A 23,440-nucleotide genomic window follows, 5' to 3' on the forward strand; every position below is an offset into this window, starting at 1 on the left:
CTCATGTTTTAAACGACTCTGGTAAAAGTTGGAATACTGACTACACTTTTTTACTCAAGTTAAAGTTAAAAGGTTTGGGTTCTGACATGTAATTAAGTAAAAAGTTGCCATGTACAGTAACCTGGAATGTCTCTGTTCTCAGTCACGTTTGCATCGCTGACTCCCTCTGTCTCATCTACACTAAACCAAATACATTAACGTGCTATACCAACTGCATTAATGCTTAAAAAGTCCAGGGTTTTTTATTTATCCAAGGGTTTGTAGCGGTTTTAATTCTGGACATTTTACGGATATTATAGACAAAAAAAATTATTTATTAAACATTTCACCTTTAAAAAAGTTATTTCATGGCTAACTTTGGTGACTGGCATGAAAACCCATCAATATTGAAAATATTAAAAAAAAGGTTAATATTGAAAAATGTAAACTTCAGAATTCAGCTTAAAGTACAAAGGTTGTGAGTATGTACAGGGTTTCTTCTATTGCATTTTTGTTGGCTTCGTTTAAAAAGTAAGGCAAGTTGCTGGCAAAGATCACCTACAAAAAAACTGCACTAAGTCTAATTAAATTCAGCTCATCAGTCTCAGCAAAGAGGCTCCTGTGGTTCTTTAAAATGTTCAATCATTGTAGCATAATAATCGATCCTTAGATGCGGTCTTTAATATCACGTTCCTGTGCGTCACCTGAGTCACCAGTCGGCACCTTGTTGTGACCGCCATCGTCAGCAATTACCGTCCATTATGCTGACGTTATGGACAACGAACACTCCTTGTAATCGGTTTACCTGCAGTTACACTTTCCTACCACTTGTGCAGAGGCCTACTCAGGAGGAGATGTATTTATATGCACACAAGCATAACTGAATCCCATTCTATACATACAAACCGTCAATTTTAACCATCACACAGCCAAATTAGTCCTGTCCCTTCAAGAAAGAACTCCTAATATCAACTTATTATGTATATAAAAGACACCCATCACAGAATCAACCTCATACATTCAAACCTCTCCACCACCATGGGTCAAAGAGCTGTCAAAGAACATCAGGGACAATATTTTAGACCTGCACAAAGCTGAAAAAGTACAATGTGAATCCGGAGGTCGGTTCACCACTATTCCTCAATTGGACCACTTTTGCAGACTGGGAACTTCTTTGGAGATGCTCTGACTCAGTCGTCTGGACATCACTATTTGCTCCTTGTCAAACTCGTTCAAATCCTTACGCTTGCCCATTTTTTCTGCTTCTAACACACCAACTTTGAGGACAAAATGTTCACTTGCTGCCTAATAAATCTCACTCACTAACAGGTACCATGAAGATACTCAGTGTTATTCACCGCAGAACACGGTCATTTTAGCCGACTTTGGAGCTTTTAACTAGCGCATGCAGTCTGTTTCTACTAAAATGTTAAAGAAGTCAGAACCAGGGAATAGTGCCAACAGAACCATTTAATTGATGTGTTATTACACAGCATATCGAGTTCTCAGTTCTCACGTGAAATGATAAAAATCTGAGTTTGGTGCAATTCATTTCTACATGATGCAGTAAGTTTCACTGCTTCACTACAATACAACATCCATATCTCTAAGTATGAGTGACACTGATAATACACTAATAATACACATGAAGAAAAACATAAAAAGGTCGAGCCTGATGGCGGTGCTTTTCCAGAAAACATCCAACTACTCTATTTTGAATATCCAACTATTTTAAATAATTCTGAATGTGTGTGTGTGTGTGTGTGTGTGTGTGGGTGTGTGTGTGTGTTACCTGGGAGCCGAAGGTTGACCACCCGGTCGAAGAGGTTTCTCTCAGCCGTCACTCGATTCAGCACCTGGTTTAGGAGCTGGAGGACAGATATACAAAGACATGTTATTAGATGAAACAGCACGTGTGCTAAAGTAGAGCTATTTATGCCTGTCACACATTCGGTGCAGGTGTAAAAAGCTTTCAGGAGACATGCTGGGCGTAGTGAATGGAGGCAGCAGTGAATTTAATTTAAACAAAGATTGTGTCTACATTATGAAAAATTGAAAAAGAAAGAAAGAAAGAAAGAAAGAAAGAAAGAAAGAAAGAAAGAAAGAAAGAAAGAAAGAAAGAAAGAAAGAAAGAAAGAAAGAAAGAAAGAAAGAAAGAAAGAAAGAAAGAAGGATGGATGGATGGATGGATGGATGGATGGATGGATGGATGGATGGATGGATGGATGGATGGATGGAAGAAAGGATGAACAAACGGACGGATGAACAAACTAATGAATTAATGAAAGGATGGACAGATGGACGAACAAACGCATTAAGAAAGAAAGAAAGAAAGAAAGAAAGAAAGAAAGAAAGAAAGAAAGAAAGAAAGAAAGAAAGAAAGAAAGAAAGAAAGAAAGAAAGAAAGAAAGAAAGAAAGAAAGAAAGAAAGAAAGAAAGAAAGAAAGAAAGATACTAAGGAAAACCAAATGAAAGAAAACAATGGCGTGGCCTCTGCGAATATCTGACAGAAATAAAAATCACGCCTCGCACATACACACAAACACACAAACACACACCTACAGAGAGAGAATCTTCAGGTAGGTCTTTCCTTACACATTCATTAACACAAACAGGAAGACACACACACACACACACACACACATTTCACACAAAACATAAAGTGTTAAAAAACATGCAAAACAAACAAGAGAAAACCCAAGAGCAGATGCTTAACAAAGGTTTTGCACACACACACACACACACACACACACACACACACACACGCACACACGCACACACACGCACACACACGCACACACACGCACACACAGCATGTATATCGCTTTAGCTATCCTTTTTCAATTAAACTACACAGGATTATACCGAAACGTGTATTTTGTGTACCCCTACACCCCTAATATTCACTGATGCACCTCCCTATGAATTACCATCAGAGTACATAATTACTGAAGAAAACCACATTTTGTGAGGAAGTTGGTTTTAGAGCACAAGGTCAGCCACTATACAACACCATGGAGCAGACGGAGTTAAGGGCCTTGCTCAAGAGCCCCACAGTGGACTACACCAGAGCCTAAACCAATGAGCCACATTATAAACATTCTATCATAAAACATCTGTTCTGTTATACTAAACATTTAGTTTTTACCCACCTGAGCCAGGCGACGAAGCAAAAGTTCGGCTGAGGGTCGGCTCCAATCCAAGAAGATCTCGGGTACCAGGGTGATGGTCATTTCCAGCACACGCAGCAGGCTGACAGACAGGTCGAAGCACGTGGCACACACCTTAAGCTGCCTGGTGTCCACAAAGTTACGCTCTGGACGCTCTGCTGCCTGCTGGATCTGTCCAAAAACAATTTATTACCACTTAATTGGTTAACCATGATCTAGTATATGTATCACCCTGCTTATGAAAATTTACCGGCTTCTTCATGAGGAGCTACAAACCCTGGAGAGCTAGCAGCCATTGGTGTATCTACCAAACCTGAACATGAAGCAATGAAGGGGAGCTTTATCAGTGCTGAAAATCCACTTAAAAAGGGGGCTCACTATGACTCGGAAAATTAAGCAAAACAATTTACAATTTAGTATCAAATAATATCGAATATCTACCAACCTAGGAGAGCACAACATCGGATCTCATTCGATTTCCAAACGCTTACAAGTGCTAATGATTCTGGAAGTTCCAACTACCCTGGGGGCTCCATTAATCTACACAAATCTAAGCAAGATTTACCAATCCTGATAACGTTTAAAACTGTTGGAGCTCTACAAATCCAATGAGTCCCATCAATCCTAGGGGGCTCCATTCATCCTAGGAGTTCTAGAAATCCAAGAAAGATCTACCAATCCTGGGGACTCTACAAATCCAGGAAGCTTCATCAATCCTGTGAGTCATGTCAATCCCGACATCTCTATTCATTCTGGGAGCTCTACCAAACTACTGGAATACAACTACAATACGTTTCGTGACTAATGGTAACTGGTGCTATTTTGACAATGTGTTACTACGCCTGCAATTTCATCATGGACAGCAAGTTAGAACAAAGAACAAACGTGAAATTGAAACCTTCGACGAGCTGAACTGCCAAACATTCCACAACTCGTGCATAACGATCGTCGGAAAGCGATTCACGTGATCTCACTTCCGCACCTACCCTATTTTCCAGATTCTTCCTTCGCCCACATAAAGAAGATCCACATAAATCGCAGCAGGTGCTTGACATGCTTCAAAAAGAAGACTTCCAGAACACATTCCAGAAGTGGCAGGAACGCTGGGAGCGCTGTATTACTGTGCAAGGGGACTATTTTGAAGGTCAAAATGTGTAAAAATAGATAAATAAAATACTGTCATGTAAACAGACCAGGTGTCTAAGATTTTTGATACCACCTCATTGCCCTACCAGTTAAAGGTTATTAGTACCCTCTTCAGCAGCGTAGTGATGTTGCTTGATGCTGTAGGCTGCACAAACTTAGCTGAGGCTTTGACAAAAACTCGAAGACCAAATGCTACCTAACATCTCTGCTAAGCTCTGAAAGAACATTTCTATTCTGCTACAGAACATGTGAAGGGGCATTCGTCATCAGACCCCTGTACCACATAGCTAGACCAGCTCATTACTTTCTCCACTCTGGGTGGGAGGTAGGCTACTAAATAACTGTGCCTCACTGAAGATTGCTGCCTTTTAAATTAGAGATCATCAGTGATAGAAGGCGCCCTTGCAAGAGCGAAACATGAAGTCAGACTATCAAGCCCAATCAGTAAATGCAGACCCGGTACGGTCTGTCTGCCACAAACACTGCTGTGTTAAGAGATGCTTCTGGCTGAGCAGAGTGCTTTTTTAGCTCCCCTGCTGGAGCCTAATTCGCTACCGGACAAACCGGGGAGTCCTGCTCTTTCCCACAATTTCCCAAGAGAGTCAAAAAGCCTTCCATAGCACATAATGACACTGTGAAAGGCAGGAAGCGTGCTTTTTTTTCCCAAAAAAATCTGTTTTTATGGGCGTCTTTCAATAATGACGAAATCAAATTAGAGAGAAAAACCAGGAGTCAGTGTGGAAAAGAAACACCTTGGAGAAGACGTTGAAGTCGAGGTCATGTATGCAATGGTATGGTACAAAATGACTGCATAATCAATACACAGGGGAGGTGAAAAACTCTTGACTGTCTTGAAAAAGGGTACCGGAAAAGCGAATGACATTTACGAGACATATTTAAAATGGTGGATGAGACCTTTATTAGGCTTCATGATGCATTAATGATCTGTCGTTTTTCTGGAAGTAATTCCATTTCAGCAAGCCACCAATCAGGGTAGAGCACGTTCTGTTTAAACTTGTTTTGATTGCCGTTTGGTGGTATCTACTTACACTAACATACGAGGTGGTATCAAAGAGTTTTCGAGACTAGCAGTGCTGACTGGTGTTATTCTGACCACGTGCGTTACCACGTCTACGATTTCATCATGGTCAGCAAGTTAAAAAAGAATGAACGTGAAACTGGGCAAATCTTTCACAGAGACGTTTGACATGAGACATTTGACATACGGTGTTGCTGCAACAAGTCGTTCGCGGGTGTTTTGAGTGACGTGTGCTCTTCAAGAGCGGAAAAAACATCACTGGAAGACGACGAGAGATCAGGAAAACCTTCAACGAGCTCAACCCCCAAAAATTTCGAAATTATTCAGCAACTCGTTCATGATGATCACCGGAGTACGATCCACTTGATCTCACTTGATCTCACTTCCGCATCCACCCTACTCGCCAGATTCGGCTCCTGTGGACTTTGCCCTCTTCTAGAAAATGAAGATCCACCTCAAAAGTCACTGTTTTGACACCGTTGCGGAGATCCGGCTTCAATCGCAGAAGGTGCTTTTACGCGCTACAAAAAGAAGACTTTCAGGAAACATTCCAGAAGTGGCAGGAATCCTGGGAGTGCTGTAGGGGACTATTTTAAAGGTGATAGCGTTTAAATCTAGATAAATACATTACATTCTTGTAAAAAGCAAAACGTTTTGATACCACCTCATACAGTGCAGCGTCAGTCGCCACAACACCTGTGACCTTTTTAGCGCAATTCTTTTAAAGAAGGATTTGGCACTTTTGATCATTTTAACAGATCAGTGTTTAAGTAAATATTATCATTCTAATAATAGATTGTTGCACTAAGAGTAACATTAATGTCTTTTCCGATAACCTGAGTTGATTAAGCAAAGAGTCTTGTGACTAAAATAATAATAGGAACATTATAGCCATAATAAATCATAGTATGTTGGATACTTAAGTACATTTGAAGGCAAATACTTTTGTACTTCCAATCAAGTGAAAGTTTAACTGGGGCACTTTTACTGGAGTAAAATTTAGCATAGATTGACAAAATACTTTTTTTTTACTTTTTCACCGCAAAGACACAAATGCTCGATCACCAAAACAGTCACCAAGTCCTAAAAAAATTGCCTCGTCATTTGTATGCGAATTCGGATGCTTAAAATGGAAAAGACTAATCCACACCACCAACTGGTGACAGTAATGACAATACAATTGAACACTCCAGCTATGAATAATTTACAAGTTTTCCAGCTATGAATAATTTACAAGTTTCAAGCAGTTCGTGTCCGGAAAGAGCTGTAATATTTCATTAAACCACAGGGCTCCACAGGGCCACAAAGGAATTCATAGATATTTTCTTACCTCCTGGATCATGCCAATGAACTCTGAGAAGGCCCAGTTGAGCTGGTTGAGGACGCTGTTGAGGAAGCTAGCGGCCATCTCTTTGTCCTGATTCAAGAGCTCCGCCATATGCCTCTGGAGCAGGAGGGAGGGACAAGGCTCTGCAAAAACAAAAAAGAATCTGAAAAAAACATGTGGTTTGTACCTAACAATCTAACAAGACGTGCAAATAACAATGTATATAAACTAGGAGTGTAACAGTGCACGTATTCGTACCGAAATTATACAGAATGCAATCCTTCATATATGTGGAACACAGTTAAAATCTGTGTTTCCTCAAGAATGTATTAATTGAATAAATGAAGGAGGGAGGGAATAAAGACATTTGTTAAAGTATGCTGAAATAAGTAGAACAGTTAAGTAAAACATATCTTTAGAAAATTACATATTGAATGTAAAAACACACACGCACTTATATACACGTCTCTATTACCCAAATGGGGCGTAACAAATGTAAACTATTTACATATTTAATTTTATTAAATCAATTGAATTTGTGCCAATTTAATTGATTACGCAATTTAATTGATATAAGAAAATTTTTTTTGCAATTATTTGATTTATTCGATTACATTTGTAAACAAGTGTTAATAATAAACTGTGTTATTAAAAAAAAATTAAAAATAAATAAATAAAATGTTTTGCATTTCTTCCCTGAACTGTACCGAAATTTAATTTAAATGTAACAGTGACTTACAAAAACAAGGTACATACCAAACTGTAAATTTTGTGTACCGTTAAACCCCTAATATAAAGAAAATAGATCGAATATAAATATATAAATATACATAGTATTGTATATATATACAAACACAATAAATGCATTCTGCGAGTGCAAAGGTGCCATAAATATTACAAATATTATTGTATATGGTGCAGAATTTAAAGATAAATACAGAAGGGTATAATCTGAAAAGTGATCATAACAGTGATCATAACAGTGCAAAAAAGACAACATTCGATAAAATGTCGTAATTTGTGCAACATTAAGAGAATGTGCAACACTAGGCATTAACAGTAAAAGGCATCACGAACAACGATGTAAGTGTACAGTATGGAGATTTGTTAATGTACAGTGCAGTCTTTATGAGTAGTGTACAAATGGATTCCTGTCTTATGTTAATTCAAACAGATTGCAAAACATTATTTAATAATCATGAATCACAATTCAAATTAAAATGATCCAGTTTCTGGGTTTTTTTTTTTTTACATCCACATTCACACTTACAGATACGCATGAAGAAAAATATGAACCACAATCATGTGAAATACATCCACAGTAAGTTCCTGCAGGTTGATTCCCAATATGTCAAGTATTATTTAAATGATCACCAAATGCTTTACATAGTATATGGGTCAAAGTTAGCAAACCTAAGATTTGTATGTATTTTTGAATCATCCCAGTCCACATTTATTCCCCATTTGCTGTTATAGTTGCCACCAGTCTTCTGGGAAGATGTTCCACTAGACTTTGAAGTGTGTTTGTGGAGATTTGTGGAGATTCACAATGGTGTTATAGTAAAGTCAGGTACTGCATACAGCGTTCGTATTCATCCCAAAGGTGTTCTGGGGGTTGAGGTCGGAGATCTATATCAGGAGATCTTCCACTCCAACCCATGTAAATCATACACTATATTTCCAAAAGTATTGGGTCACCTGGTCATAAGTATGTGATTTTTGAGCGTCACATTCCACATTTAGTCCCAATTTGCTCTTAAAGTTCCATCCACTCTTCTGGGAAGATGTTCCACTAGACTTTGGAGTGTGCTTATGGATATTTGTGTTCATCAGCTACAAGGGTGTTACAAAAGGCAGATACTGATGCAGGTGAGGAGACCTGGGGTGCAGTCAGCATTTCAATTCATCCCAAAGGTGTTCAGTAGGGATGAGATCAGAGCTCTATAGCAGTCCACTCAAGATCTTTCTCTCCAAAGCATGTAAACCAGATCTTCAAAGAGCTCACTTTGTGCACAGGGGCATTGCCATTCTGGAACAGGTTTTGGGTTTCCAAGTTTAAGTGAATGCTAAATTTTATTACAGCGCATCTAAAGACGTCCTGCACAATTGAGTGCCTCCAGCTTTGTGGTAACGGTTTGGAAAAGAACAACATATAGCAGGAAAGTTCAGGTGATCCAATACATTTGGAAATATAGTGGATCTTCACAGAGTTTGTATCTATATTTGTTTTTTTTTCCTAAACTGGTACATAATAGCACACAATTGCCTGGAATGTGTTAGTATGCTGTAGTATTAAGAAGAGAAGAATTACTGTTATCATAGTAAAGAGAGGATCATCTCCAACCTTGTTTTTTAATTAACACACATAATTTATGGGTGTAACAGTCAGGACACTTTTGATTTTCCAAAAGTTGCTCATCAACCGGCGTCATTTCCCGCTTGCCGTTTATTTATTTTACGGCTCTTTGAAAGGTCGAGGCGCAATGACTAAAAATGCGTCGTCGTATTCGAAAGCCACAGTTATTTTAGTCCACACTGTGACGTATTGCAACTACAATGTAGTTATAATGTTCAGACGAAGTCTTGGTAATGTAGTTACAATGACTTCATCTTTATTTCATCTTGATCTATTTTATATTCCTAGTTTTTATAGTTTGTATATTTTTAGCACCAGTACACAATGACAAATGCAACCAATAATACTTGGCAATAAGGTGATCATACAACAAGGAAAGTCAACCTAGTAGATGTTGTGTACGTACAAAGCAAATATATTCAACAATCTGTGGAAAAGCGTTTAAGATGAAGGAGAAATGTGCCAAGTATCCCTTGAAATTGTCCACTTAAGGGTGAATCACCCAAATTGAACACTATATGCTATACGATACAGTATGCACACACATATGTACACATTTCAATAGTAAGTAACTCAGGGAACAATTTCCAGTGTTATTCCTGCTCTTTTACAAACATTCAGACAAAAGAGCACTACAAAGCATTCTGGGTAATTCAAGCCGACCTGTAGTAAAGACCCTGAGCAGACATGCTAAAAGCCAAAGAGAGCGATGTGAGGACTGCGGCACCGAACGCTCTAAACGAAGCTCTGAATAAAGCTAATCAGTTGATAGGCCCGATGTGGTCATTTAACACAGAAATAACCTTTATGTTTAATTAGATTGAGTGAGTCCCACCATGCTGTTCAATGCCCACTGGGACAATAGAGTTTAAAAGGGCAAAAGAAAGAACACAACAGCGAGCAAAGCAAGAGATTAAAAGAGAAAGACACAGAGGCGAAGATAGCAAGGACAGGGCACTTCTCCAATTTTTGCAGATGGAGGGTTTAATTTGAAAGTTCAAGCCTTTCTTTTGATTTAATTTTCCTATAGCAGGTGGACAATTGTCCTGTCATTGTTGCCCCATGTGAGGTGATTTGAGAGGACTACACTTGACACAACCGTTTACAGGAGGTAAGGGATCAGGTCAGTTGCTAGTGGGGTGAAAGCGGACCCTAATGCCTCTCCACAAAATCCAGCAGTTTTACTTTATACAGAGGTGGAAAAAAATAATACAAAATTCTACTCAAGTAAAAGTACAATTACTTCATTAGAGACGAAACACGTGTTATAGTCGGAATTTAAAATAATTATTTCGGATATTAAATATGGTCGTAAAAATCTTTGGGGAATTCTGCATATTTGTGTCTGGAAAAGTATGGAATTTTGAAAGGAAAAATGTGTATGAGAAAAGAATGTTTATTTTCAGAGTTATTTTAATTTCTGATTGAAATTTGTTTTAGTTTTTGCTATCTATTTATTTTTTAGATATACCTGAATATTTTTCTTCTACTGATGTTTAGTAAAAACCTTTATTTACATTTATTTATTTATTATCATCTGTTTTGTTCTTTTTTTTAAGAAACCCCTATTAGGTTATATGAGTCTCCATACGCATATATTGTACAATATTTCATACTGGCAGATTGCACATCCTCCTGCTACGGTGCTGTAAATTATACTATGGTGAAAACAACCTAATTTTGGACGCTGTCCAAAAGATGTCCAAGGATCGAAGGTCAATTTGTGAACATCTAAAAATGCCGTACCATGAGCTAAAGCTTCTGTATGAATTGAACTACAAATACTTTTTTGATTTTTGCAAAAATATTAAATTTTCTGATGTTTTCTTCTGCCCCAATTGGATTCCTGGCTACAGTGGGGCAAATAAATGAATGGAGAGATTTGTAATTATCAACGAAAAGACAGAAACTAAAAAAAAAAAATCCAGAGAATTACATTGTATGATTTTTTTATAATTAATTTTCATAGATCTGACTCAGGTCTATGAAAGTACCAATCAGAATCAGCTTAGGAAATGTATTCACCCAGCTTTACCCCAACCACAGAAATGACAGATTCTTCTTCCCTGCAAAACTCCCCTGAGGTACAGTTTTATCAATTTATATAAACTTTTACAACTCAGAAATTTTGATTGAAATTGTGCTGCTATTGAGATCATCCTCCTTCACATACTTCAAATTAAGAATAACCCAGACTGCCTTACTTTATCTCCTAATTTCCTGACCAATGACTGGTTGTTAAAACCTTCATTATTTGTTATTATTTGGGGTTCGGCCCCTTTTTCCCTGTTCTGAAGTCTATATTCGTATCTGGTACAAAGCAGATAGCGAGGCATATAAAGCAAATAAGAGATGCAGGATTTGAATTGAAGTTTAACTCTGTTGTCTGATACAGTCAACATCACACTGAATCCCACCCCTTCCACTAACCTTATAGATCTAACGCAGAGATTTCATTAACGACACAAAGGCGTATCTGCAGTCGTTAATAGAATCAAACAAAACAGGGCGCACGTGTACCCATCCTGGCGGCGTATTCACAGCTCAGCGGATATAATCAGATAAACGCGCTCATCTTTTCCCCTCCTGGGCTTCAGTGCTGATGACATGAAAAGCATGGGTAATTCCTAATTACAGAGCATTAAGTGTTGAGAGCGTTTATTCTGACATGAGCACAGGGGGAGCTGTAGCCTGTTCGTTTTATTTATTTATTTATTTATTTATTTATTTATTTATTTTCAAAAACATTGGTTTTAGGGTTTAGTAGAACCTGCTATTCTAAAATCGATTTCCCAATGTTCTTCATTAGATTAAAAAAATACAGACTCGAGTGGATCGGCTTCGTCTGCATTACACCACAGAAACACCTCAGTGGAAGGCAGCTCCAAGGGACACTTTAATGCAAATCCATAACAAGAGGACTGTCAGCATTTAAAATAAAGACATTCTTGTGTCTTGTTTTTTTTAACTTTACAGTCCACATTCAGCCCCCATTTTTTTGTTAATATCCTCCACCCTTCTGAGAAGATGTTCCACTAGCTTTTGGAGAGTACTTGAAGAGATTTGTGGTCATTCAGCCAGAGGGTGTTGGTAAGGTCAGGTATTGATATGGTGTAATAAGGCCTGAGGTGCAGTCAGCATTAGAATTTAGCCCAAAGATGCTCAATAAGGTTGAGGTCAGAGCCACTTGAGATCTTCCACTCCAACCCATGTAAAGAATATGTTCATGGAGCTGGTTTTGTGCATATTGTCATGCAGGTTTGTTGTAAAGTATCACCTTTTGGAAAAGTCAGGTGTCCCAGTACTTTCATCCATAAAGTTTATTTATAAGTAATGCAATGACTAGTAGAACCCAGCCATTAGGGGGGCACAAGCCAGTGTACTCTTAGTGCCGGTCCCAAGCCCGGGTAAATGGGGAGGGTTGCGTTAGGAAGGGCATCCAGCGTAAAACATGTGCCAAATCAAATATGCGGATCACAAATGAGAATTTCATACCGGATCGGTCGAGGCCCGGGTTAACAACGACCGCCACAGGTATCGTTAGCCGACAGGGTACCGGTGGAAATTGGGCTACTGTTGGCCGAAGGAGGAGAAGGAGAGAAGGAAGGCGTCTACAGAGACGGCAGGAAAAGGAGCAGTGTAGGAGAGTAGAGGTTCGGGTTGGTACTTTAAATGTTGGTACTATGACGGGTAAAGGGAGAGAGTTAGCTGATATGATGGAGAGGAGAGAGGTAGATGTGTTGTGTGTTCAGGAGACCAAGTGGAAAGGGAGTAAGGCCAGGAACATTGGAGGTGGGTTTAAACTGTTTTATCATGGTGTGGATGGGAAGAGAAATGGTGTAGGGGTGATTCTGAAGGAAGCGTACAGTAAGAGTGTAGTGGAGGTGAAGAGAGTTTCTGATAGGGTGATGATCGTGAAGGTGGAAGTTGAAGGGATGATGATAAATGTCATCAGTGCCTATGCTCCACAAGTTGGCTGTGAGATGGAGGAGAAAGAAAGATTCTGGAGTGAATTAGATGAAGTGGTAGATGGTGTACCTAGGAAAGAACGATTGGTGATTGGGGCAGACTTTAATGGGCATGTAGGTGAAGGGAACAGAGGTGATGAGGAGGTGATGGGTAGGTATGGTTTTAAGGAGAGGAATGTGGAAGGGCAGATGGTGGTAGATTTTGCTAAAAGGATGGAAATGGCAGTGGTGAACACGTATTTTAAGAAGAAGGAGGATCATCGGGTGACGTATAAGAGTGGAGGAAGGTGCACACAGGTGGATTATCTTCTGTGTAGGAGATGCAACCTGAAGGAGATTGGAGACTGTAAGGTGTTGGCGGGGGACAGTGTAGCTAGACAGCATCGGATGGTGGTCTGTAGGATGGTCTTGGAGGCGAAGAAGAAGGAAAGTAAGGTTTGAAAGAAGAATAAGATGGTGGAAACTGAAGGAGGAAGAGTGTAGTGTGAGGTTCAGGGAAGAGGTCAGACAGGGGCTCGGTGGTGTTGAAGAGGTGCCGGATGATTGGGCAACTACTGCAGGAGTGATGAGGGAGGCAGCTAGAAAAGTACCTGGTGTGACATCTGGAAATAGAAAGCAAGACAAGGAGACATGGAGGTGGAATGAGGAAGTGCAGGAGAGCATTAGGGGAAAGAGATTGGCAAAACAGAAGTGGGATCGACAGAGTGATGAGAAAAGTAGGCAGGAGTACAAGGAGATGCGGCAGCAGGTTAAAAGGGATGTGGTGAAAGCCAAGGAAAAGGCATATGAGGAACTGTATAAGAGGTTGGACACTAAGGTAGGAGAAAAGGATTTATACCGATTGGCCAAGCAGAGGGACCGAGCTGGGAAGGATGTACTGCAAGTTAGAGCAATAAAGGATGGAGAGGGAAATGTGTTGACTAGTGAGGAGAGTGTGTTGAGAAGATGGAGGGAGTATTTTGAGCAGCTGATGAATGAGGAAAATCAGAGAGAGAGAAGGTTGGAGGATGTGGAGTTGGTGAAGCAGGATGTAGATAGGATTAGTAAGGAGGAAGTGAGAGCAGCGATTAAGAGGATGAAGAATGGAAAGTTGGTTGGACCAGATGACATACCGGTAGAAGCGTGGAGATGTTTAGGAGAGATGGCAGTGGAGTTTTTAACCAGATTGTTTAACAGGATTCTGGAAGGGGAGAGGATGCCTGAGGAATGGAGAAGGAGTGTGCTGGTACCGATCTTTAAGCATAAGGGAGATGTGCAGACCTGCAGTAACTACAGGGGAATTAAGTTGATCAGTCACACCATGAAGTTATGGGAAAGAGTAGTGGAAGCCAGGCTGAGAGAAGAGGTGACCATCTGTGAGCAACAGTATGGTTTCATGCCGAGGAAGAGCACCACAGATGCCTTATTTGCTTTGAGGATGTTGATGGAGAAGTATAGAGAAGGACAGAAGGAGCTGCATTGTGTATTTGTGGATTTAGAGAAAGCGTACGACAGGGTGCCGAGAGAGGAGTTGTGGTATTGTATGAGGAAGTCAGGTGTGTCAGAGAAGTATGTGAGGGTGGTGCAGGACATGTATGAGGACAGTGTGACGGCAGTAAAGTGTGCAGTAGGTACGACAGACTGGTTCAGGGTGAAGGTTGGACTGCATCAAGGATCGGCCCTGAGCCCTTTCCTGTTTGCAGTGGTGATGGACAAGTTGACGGACGAGGTCAGACAGGAGTCTCCCTGGACTATGATGTTTGCAGATGATATTGTGATTTGTGGTGAGAGTAGAGAGCAGGTTGAGAAGAGCCTGGAGAGGTGGAAATATGCGCTGGAGAGAAGGGGAATGAAAGTCAGTAGGAGTAAGACAGAGTACATGTGTGTGAATGAGAGGGAGGGCAGTGGAGTGATGCGGTTGCAGGGAGAAGAGGTGGAGAAGGTGGAGGAGTTCAGGTACCTGGGGTCAACAGTGCAAAGTAATGGAGAGTGTGTTAGGGAAGTAAAGAAAAGAGTGCAGGCAGGGTGGAGTGGGTGGAGAAGAGTGACAGGAGTGATTTGTGATAGAAGAGTATCTGCAAGAATGAAAGGGAAAGTTTATAGGACTGTGGTGAGACCTGCGATGTTGTATGGATTAGAGACAGTGGCATTGAGTAAAAGACAGGAGGTGGAGCTGGAGGTAGCAGAGCTGAAGATGTTGAGGTTTTCGTTGGGAGTGACGAGGATGGACAAGATTAGAAATGAGTTTATTAGAGGGACAGCACATGTAGGATGTTTTGGTGACAAGGTGAGGGAGGCGAGATTGAGATGGTTTGGACATGTGCAGAGAAGGGACATGAATTATATTGGTAGAAAAATGCTGAAGATGGAGCCACCAGGTAGGAGGAAAAGAGGAAGGCTAAGGAGGAGGTTCATGGATGTGGTGAGGGAAGACATGCAGGTAGTTGGTGTAAAAGAGGCAGATATAGAGGACAGGGTGGTATGGAGATGGATGATCCGCTGTGGCGACCCCTAATGGGAGCAGCCGAAAGAAGAAGAAGAAGAAGAATGCAATGACTAGTAGCTAAAAAAAACTAGCACAAAAGGTGGAGAGGAAAAAAAAAAAAACAGAGGGACAGAAGCTCGGGAGCTTTTTGGAGACGGTGTTGTAGTTATAGCCACTTATCGAAGTCAACACCATGGTTCGGAAAAGGAATACACATTTTAGAACTAAAAGAAAAAAAGATTACCCATAATCCTATTTCCCATCAAATAACACTACATATTTCATTTGGATTAATAAGAGTGCCAATACTTTTATCCTGTCTTCCTCTCAGACCGAGCCATTAATCATGAGACATCAGTGCCTGTGCACACAAACACAGATAAGAGAGCCAATGCCTTAATCTGATGCTACAACTGAGAGAAGTTTCTGTGTCAAATGAATCAGATCACATTTATATTTTTTGGGGTTCAATCACAAATAGTGTTTTATCACACATGTAGTGCACTCTGTGAAAAAAAGGGCCATTTGGGAGTTGACCAAGCTTGAAAATAACAAGTTTCCTAAATGTATAAAAAAAAATATTACAACGTTTAAAATTATCCTAAATATATAAGCAAAAAAAAATAATAATAATAACAATAAAATCGTGTTAACTAAACAGGTCGAGTTAAAAACGAATAGAATTAAATTATAAAAAAATTAATGTAAGCATAAATAATAACATAAAAACAATAGATTTTTCTAATTCTACTTAAACTTGATAAAATGAATAAAAAATTAAAGATAAATAAAATAAACGTGTTCTAAATAATAATGTAGATAAAAAATATATAAAAAAAATAAATAGGAAAGAAAAAAAACATAAGTGAATTAAAAAAAAAAGAAATACATAATTTGGGGGAAATAAACATTTGCTCCCCTGTTGATTTTGTGAGTTTACCCCCTTATAAAGAATGAACAGTCTAGAATTTTTATGGTAGGTTTATTTTAACAGAAAGAGAAAAAATATATATATATATATATAAAAAAAAAAAAACATTAAAGAAAGATTATAAATTTATTTGTATTTGGTCGAGTAAAATAAGTATTTGATCCTGTACCAAATTAGCAAGAATTCTGACTCCCACAGACCCAAATTGGTCCTGTTCTTTAGGAAAGAACTTCTAATATCAACTCTTTATGTGTATAAAAGACACCCGTCACATAATCAACCTCTTCCATTCAAACCTCTCCACCACCATGGGAAAGACTAGAGCTGTCAAAGGTTTTCAGGGACAAGAAAGACCTGCACAAGCCTGGAATGGGCTACAGGAGCATCAGATTGTTGCCTTGACAGTATGTTTTGGGTCATTGTCATCCTGAAAGAAATCATCAAACCCCCATTTTCAGTGTTCTGAGACCAGAAGGTTCTCATCCAAGATTCTACAGTTCATGGCCCCGTTCATGTGGTGAAGTCTTCCTGCACCTTTAGCAGAGTAACAGAAGGTTTCCTTCTCCATGTTTGTTCAGTCAAGTTGATGCCAGAGAGCTCAATTTTGCTCTCATCTCCCAAGACTTCTGTTTATTGGCAAACTTTAGACGATCCTGTTCATGTGCAGTCTTGAGCAGAGGGAGCTCGGTGTGTTACCATTGGTTTTCTTGGTGACTGTGGTCCCAGATCGCTTGAGATCATTAACAAGCTCCTCCTGTGTAATTCTGGGCTGATCCCTCACCTTTCTCAGAATCATCCTTACCCCATGAGGTGAGATTTTGCATGGAGCTCCAGAGCGAGGGCGATTGACTTATCTTGAATCATCGTGTGGTCTTTTTCTCACCAAGTTTCTTGCTGATGGTCTTGTAGCTCATTCCAGCCTTGTGCAGGTCTACAATCTTGTTCCTGACGTCCTTCGACAGCTCTTTGGCGCATGGTGGTGGAGAAGTTTGAGTAGAAGAGGTTGATTCTGTGACGATGTCTTTTATATACATACGTAATGAGTTGAGTTCTTTTTCAAAGGGACAGGACTAATTTGGATCTGTGGGGGTCAGAATTCTTGCTGGTTGGTATGGGATCAAATACTTATTTCACTCAATCAAATACAAATTGATTTATATACAATTCTATAAATTATTAATTTATAAAAAATTTTTATCTCTCATTCTATGTTAAAATAAACCTACCATAAAAATTCTAGACTTACATTTCTCTGTAAGGGGTAAATTTACAAAACCAGCAGGAGATCAAATAATTATTTTCCCCACTGTAAATAACAAGAAGTAAAAAATAATGTAAAACAAATAGAAAATTGCATCAAATAAAAAAAATTATAATAATTTAACAAAGGTGCTATATGCTATTTAAATGCAATATAAATAAGTAATGTGAGAAAATAAACGAGTAAAAAAAAGCATAAAAATGGCAAAACCTAAAAATAATTTCACAAATAAACAGTAATAAAGCTAATAAATTAAAAAAATTATATTTGAGTAAATAGTTTACAAAATGTCAATGAAATACAAAATAATAATTTAAATGAATATAGTATAATTAATTACATGGGTATATACAATAAATTAAAGTAAAAAAAAATAAAACCTTGAAAAAAAAATTGAGTTAATAGATTTGATAGAACACAAATATTTAGTAAATAATAAAAATTTAAAAAATATAAATGTGAAAAAAAAAAACTTTTTCGAAGAAAAAAATGCATTTGATTATTGCATTATTATTCATTAGCAAAGTCTGGCTTTCTCACATCCAGGCTAAGAACCAAATAACCAAATTCCAATTGCCATCTAAATCAGTATGTTAATAAGTTCGTTTGCACTTACAAGGAATTCGTTTTGGTGACAGAAGCATCAGTTGCACATTTTTAAAAGTAAAAAGATAAAAAAAAAAAAAATACATAGAAATAAAATTTTAAAGGTTATTGCACATTTTCTATAAAGATAATAAATAGAATATTATTCTATAAAAAAAAGTACAGATTTAGATTAGTGAAAGTGGTATTGCACGCATGTTTAATTTAATTGCACAATGGGCAGAGCGCTTAAGTGTTCATGAGGTAGATTGCCTGGAAAAAGAAACATTTTTCTGTGAAATGTTCTAAAAGCATATGGTTTGTATGTGAGGGATCCAGGTTCACTCTGGATGTATACAGTTCTTGAAGTCTGGGCAGGGGAGCATCAATAATCCTTTCAGCCGTTCGAACCGTCCTCTGTAGTCTTCTGATGTCTGGTTGTGTAGCTGAGCCCAAACCTGACAGTTATTGAAGTGCACAGGACGTACATCCTCTTTTGAGCCTTTTTAACAATGGAGTCGATGTGATTGTGCCATTTTAAACCCTGAGAGATGTTGGTGCCCAGGAACCTGAATGACTCCACTGCTGCCACAGTGCTGTTCATGATGGTGAGTGGGGGGGAATGCATGGGGGGGGGGGGGTTTCCTCCTGAAATCCACAATCATCTACACTGTTCTGAGCATGTTAAGCTCCAGGTTGTTATACTGCACCAGACAGCTAGCTGCAGTCTCTAGATCAACTAAAAATGGGTTTATGGCTAATTTCTATAGCTGAGACACATTGTAGAAAAAAAAAGAAGAATGCTAACAGGTTCACTACAAACCAGAAAGAAGAGAAGAGGAAACGGGGTGAAAGAAAATGCGAGTGGGACTTACTTCGGAAACTAGCAATTGACAAATCTCCTGGAAGTCATGCAAATGAGAGTGAGAAAATTGGACATCATTAGCAGAGAGACAAGGCCAATGGCACACTGGGAGGAAAAACATGCAAATTTCAAAAGAAAGGCAAGAACAATGTCAAGAACAGACACAAATGAGAAGCGGAGAAGTTCATGCAGTGTTTCATTGTATCAATTGCACTAATTTAAACTTTTTTTGTTTGTTTTTTTTGTAACCAGACCAGCTCAGAATGATCTGGAAAACCAAATGGAAAAATCATAATGGCACCTATTTATACCTAGTAGATTTTTTATTGAATTTTTTTTTTTTACCTCCAAAGTGTACCTCCAAAGTTATTTTAACTATTTTAAAATAAAAAGTAAATAACATCCTGGATAAGACGCCAATCCATTTCACACAAACACGTTCACACCTCAGGACACTGTAGCAAATCCAATCCAGGAGGCAAATTGAACAAAATCCACATGAACCCTTTGAGCTTGTCATTTTCACTTCACCATTTTCAAAGCCAAGCTGCTTGCTAAATCTTTGATCACGGAGTCCAGATCTGATTTGAAGGAAAGAATTGTGTGACATTTCTAACAGATATACCGGGACAAAGTTTTAACTTCTTGAACCACAGTATGTTCAATGTAGAAAATCTAAACAAGTGAAAATATCCATAAGTTTCTGCAATAAGATCTTTTAGGTAGAAAAATGTATCTAGATCCCACTATATTCAGCCACAATAATGTTAGTAGTCAGTAGTCAAATAGTGATGCAGCGTGAGGAGGCCTGGGCTGTGTTCCAATTCATTCCAAAGGTGTTCAATAGGGTTGAGGTCGGAGCTCTATAGCAGGTGTTCAATAGGGTTGAGGTCGGAGCTCTATAGCAGGTGTTCAATAGGGTTGAGGTCAGAGCTCTATATTTTTTGACTAGTTACGTTTTTATCCACTCAAATAAAAAGAAGTTCAGAAGTTCAGCCCAGGCTCGCTTGTACAATACGTTCATTTGATTAAGTGCAATGTGAAGCCTAATACCAAACAATCGGCCCAATCGCAGGAAGTGTACAGGGTTCCTTCACATTTTTGATTTCAAAATTCAATTATTTTTCAGCCTTTAATATGTAGATTTCCATAAAGACTTTAAAGACCAACATCTAAAACTCCAACTACAAAAGTCACTTTAATATCAGCACATGGACACTTCAGTGACAACCACACTGCCATCCCTTCCTACCTAATCATTTTTAGTTTTAGTTTTTATTCCTATGTTTATACTTATAGATATACTTTTATACTTTATATTTGTATTTGAATTTATTTTATTTTTATATTCTATTTCCATTTACATGTTGGACATTTCACTACATCTCGTACTCTGTATGAATGTGTATGTAACCAAAAAAATGTGATTTTATTTTTTTTTTATTAGTTTTTTTTTTTTTTTTTTTTTTGATGCATTACTTTACAATCTCTGATGTATGTCAAATTCAGAATCTCTGATGTAGCTACTGTTCTTCATACAAATTAACACCAAACCGCAGTAAATGCACAGCATTTAATTAAAATTTTATGCAATTCTCAATCATTTATAAATGTTATTTTTTTAAACTGTAAACCATCAATCCCACAGCAACAAAAGGGTTGTTGATGTGCCGTTCGCTTAGAAAATACAAAACAGAACTTAAGTCCATTAACAAAAACACCTTTTGGCTTTCCGTCCACACCCAGAAGGCGTTTTCAGTCGACGAAAACGTACAGTGGCTTTTTGAAAACACTCTCCTAAATGGATAAATTTAAAAATGGCGCTTTCATGTCGCAGTGTGGACTGTGAAAACGGATGCTTCAGAAAACGATGACAAAATGGCAGGCAAAATTGACGTGGAGTGAAGTGTAAGTGCGCGTAAGCGTGCTATGGCGTTTTTATTGTGGATGAGGGAACTTTGGGAAACGACTGAAAACAAAAGTGTGGACGCAGAGCGTTTTTCATGCTATTGAAACACAAATATTTTTCAATACTGAGAGTTCTTTTTTTCCCCATACTAATCAAATTCTATACTTTTCCACCATGAGTAGGAACCCGGAGTGTATGCTGCTTTGATGCTTTTAATGCCCACTAAAATATAGAATCTACTTGCGATCCACGGACTGAGTCACAGGACAAAGTTGTGTGGCAGCAGAAATGCTGTGAGTCAGAATTTTAGGACTGAAGATGCAAAAACAAACAAAAAAAAAACTCTTTTCACTGAATCTTATTTTTTTCTCTTTTTCAGGTCACATAATGATGTGAAGTGTGAAAGCAAACACAATTTTGCAATTGACTAATAAACGAATACCGTGGCGACTGTGGGAAGGAAAAACGCCCTTAGATGTTATGAGGAAGAAACCTTCGAGAGGAACCAGACTCAAAAGGGGAACCATCATTATTTGGGTGACATCAAGAGTGTGATTATAGTCTTTAAAACAATACAGAACACTGGAGAGTGTAGACATTAAGTACACATTAAAAAAAATTTAAAAAAGAGGGAAAAAGGAAACCAAGATAAATCAGGTCAGTGCATTTTCAACCAATAATGTAAAAATACACAGTATGTAAATTTGGTAAAAAACAAGCACACATTGTAGGGAGAAGGACAAGGACAGTGGAGGAGAACAGTGTAGATTAATGGTGTAGATTATTGGTAGTATTGGACTGAGGGGTCAATTTCCCCACATAAGTTATACAAGAAAACCGGACCTTTTCATTGTCTTCCTCGGTTAACAAATTATTAGGTTTTGGTGTGAGGCTTTCTGAGCCTCAGAGGAGGGAAATATGTGGTAAATTTTTTATTGTCATATGTTTTATTTGTATTATTGTTGTTAAAACTGGAAGAGCACGAACTGTGACTATAAAAAGGAATCAGCGTTTACACCTGACGCTATCATTACTTCGGATCCGTGCAACTTTTATCAGTCATGTCTGTTGGAAAGACTGCTTTTGTCAGATCTCTTTTTTTTTTTCTCGTGTGCTCATTCGCTAAGCTGAATAGCCAATCAGAGTTCTCTTTCTCACCGACGAGCTCCGCCTCCGATTCGACATGCAGAATCGGTCTTAAAACAGCGGACACCGTCCGACTAGAGCCAAAATGAGGAACACACCGAAAAAATACTAAAGCCGACCGACATTTAAAAACCACTCGACTGTGACGAATCCCTGGGAGTCGGCTGATATGAATCCATATAAGGTTTATGGAATAGAACAAATCCCTAATCCAAAAAAAAAAAAACAGTCAATGTAGCAAGCGTGAGAGTCCGGTACACGATAGAGACAGATCCAAAAACACACAAAAAAAAGCAAAGTTCAATACACAAAGCAAAACATGGAGCATAGAACACGAAACGGCTGGAAATTAAACGAGGAAGTGACCCATGACCCCCAGCAGTTCAGAACTCAGGGGAAGGTTGCCTCTGATGGTGCGGAGGGGGAACTGCAGTGGGAGCTTTGACACCAACATTGCCCAGCGGCTGATCATCATATATTTGATATATTTCATTGGTTAAATATGGTGCTACTTTTGAAAACAGAATGAGAATAACATATGGAAAGAGATAAATAAATGATTTATTTAAGCAATTTTCTGTATCACTTCTTATCACGTAACCGATGAGGAGAAGAAAAACAGAAAATTCGGCCAAACATATAAGCAAAAAAAATCGCCTTCATATATCATCCTGATTTCTAAATATCAGCATCGGCAATTGAAAAACCCATATCGCTTGACCTCTAGGAATGGGATGCTCAAAATGCATGTATAAATCTCACAGTCATACTGGCTTTTGCTGAATTGTCCCCACACAGACGGTGAAAAACTGTGTTTGATGAGTGAATATGAATGGAAATGGATCTGTAAGAGATAACAGCGACTCACTCTGCAGGCTGGGCAGGTTGGCGTCCTCGGGTTTGGTTTTGAGCAGATGAGGAAGCCGAGTGTACCTGTAACCGAACCCACAACCCTGTAAACAAACAGAGTTGGAAAATCTTGTTTTATTGATTTTTTTTTTTTACATCACATAAAAAAAAACTTTTAATAGCCATTATATGTTCTAAAGCTTTTTGTTTCTCAAATAAAAGTGTGCTCGGTGTTTTGGATGCAGGGTTCGAAAAAAAAAAAAAAGGCTGCATTATATAATGCTGTAATGGGTTTAAAATCAGCGAAATGCCGCAGACAGGATGAAGGAGAAGGAGAAAGAAGAAAAAAGAAGAGGAGAGATGTAAAGGACAAAAGAGTGGGGCAAATGTATAGAGAGATAAGAGGAAAGAGATGAGGAAGAGGAAGAGGAAGAGGTGAGGAGGA

General features: G+C 38.6%; 1 protein-coding gene across 1 annotated transcript in view; it reads right to left on the reverse strand.

Annotated features, from left to right (window-relative positions):
• The window catches only part of rnf123 (ring finger protein 123), a 166,419-nt gene that overhangs the window by 94,143 nt on the left and 48,836 nt on the right, over positions 1-23,440 (reverse strand). Inside the window, exons 31-34 of the mRNA XM_083534394.1 lie at positions 23,015-23,099; positions 6,665-6,804; positions 3,132-3,320; positions 1,772-1,847 (exon numbers count right to left, since the gene is read on the reverse strand). Of these exons, the coding sequence (XP_083390520.1) occupies positions 1,772-1,847; positions 3,132-3,320; positions 6,665-6,804; positions 23,015-23,099 (490 nt within the window). The remainder of the gene's footprint in view (positions 1-1,771; positions 1,848-3,131; positions 3,321-6,664; positions 6,805-23,014; positions 23,100-23,440) is intronic.

Source organism: Silurus aristotelis (genome assembly GCF_946808225.1).
Source record: "Silurus aristotelis genome assembly, chromosome: 28".
Classification (NCBI taxonomy): Eukaryota; Metazoa; Chordata; class Actinopteri; order Siluriformes; family Siluridae; genus Silurus; species Silurus aristotelis.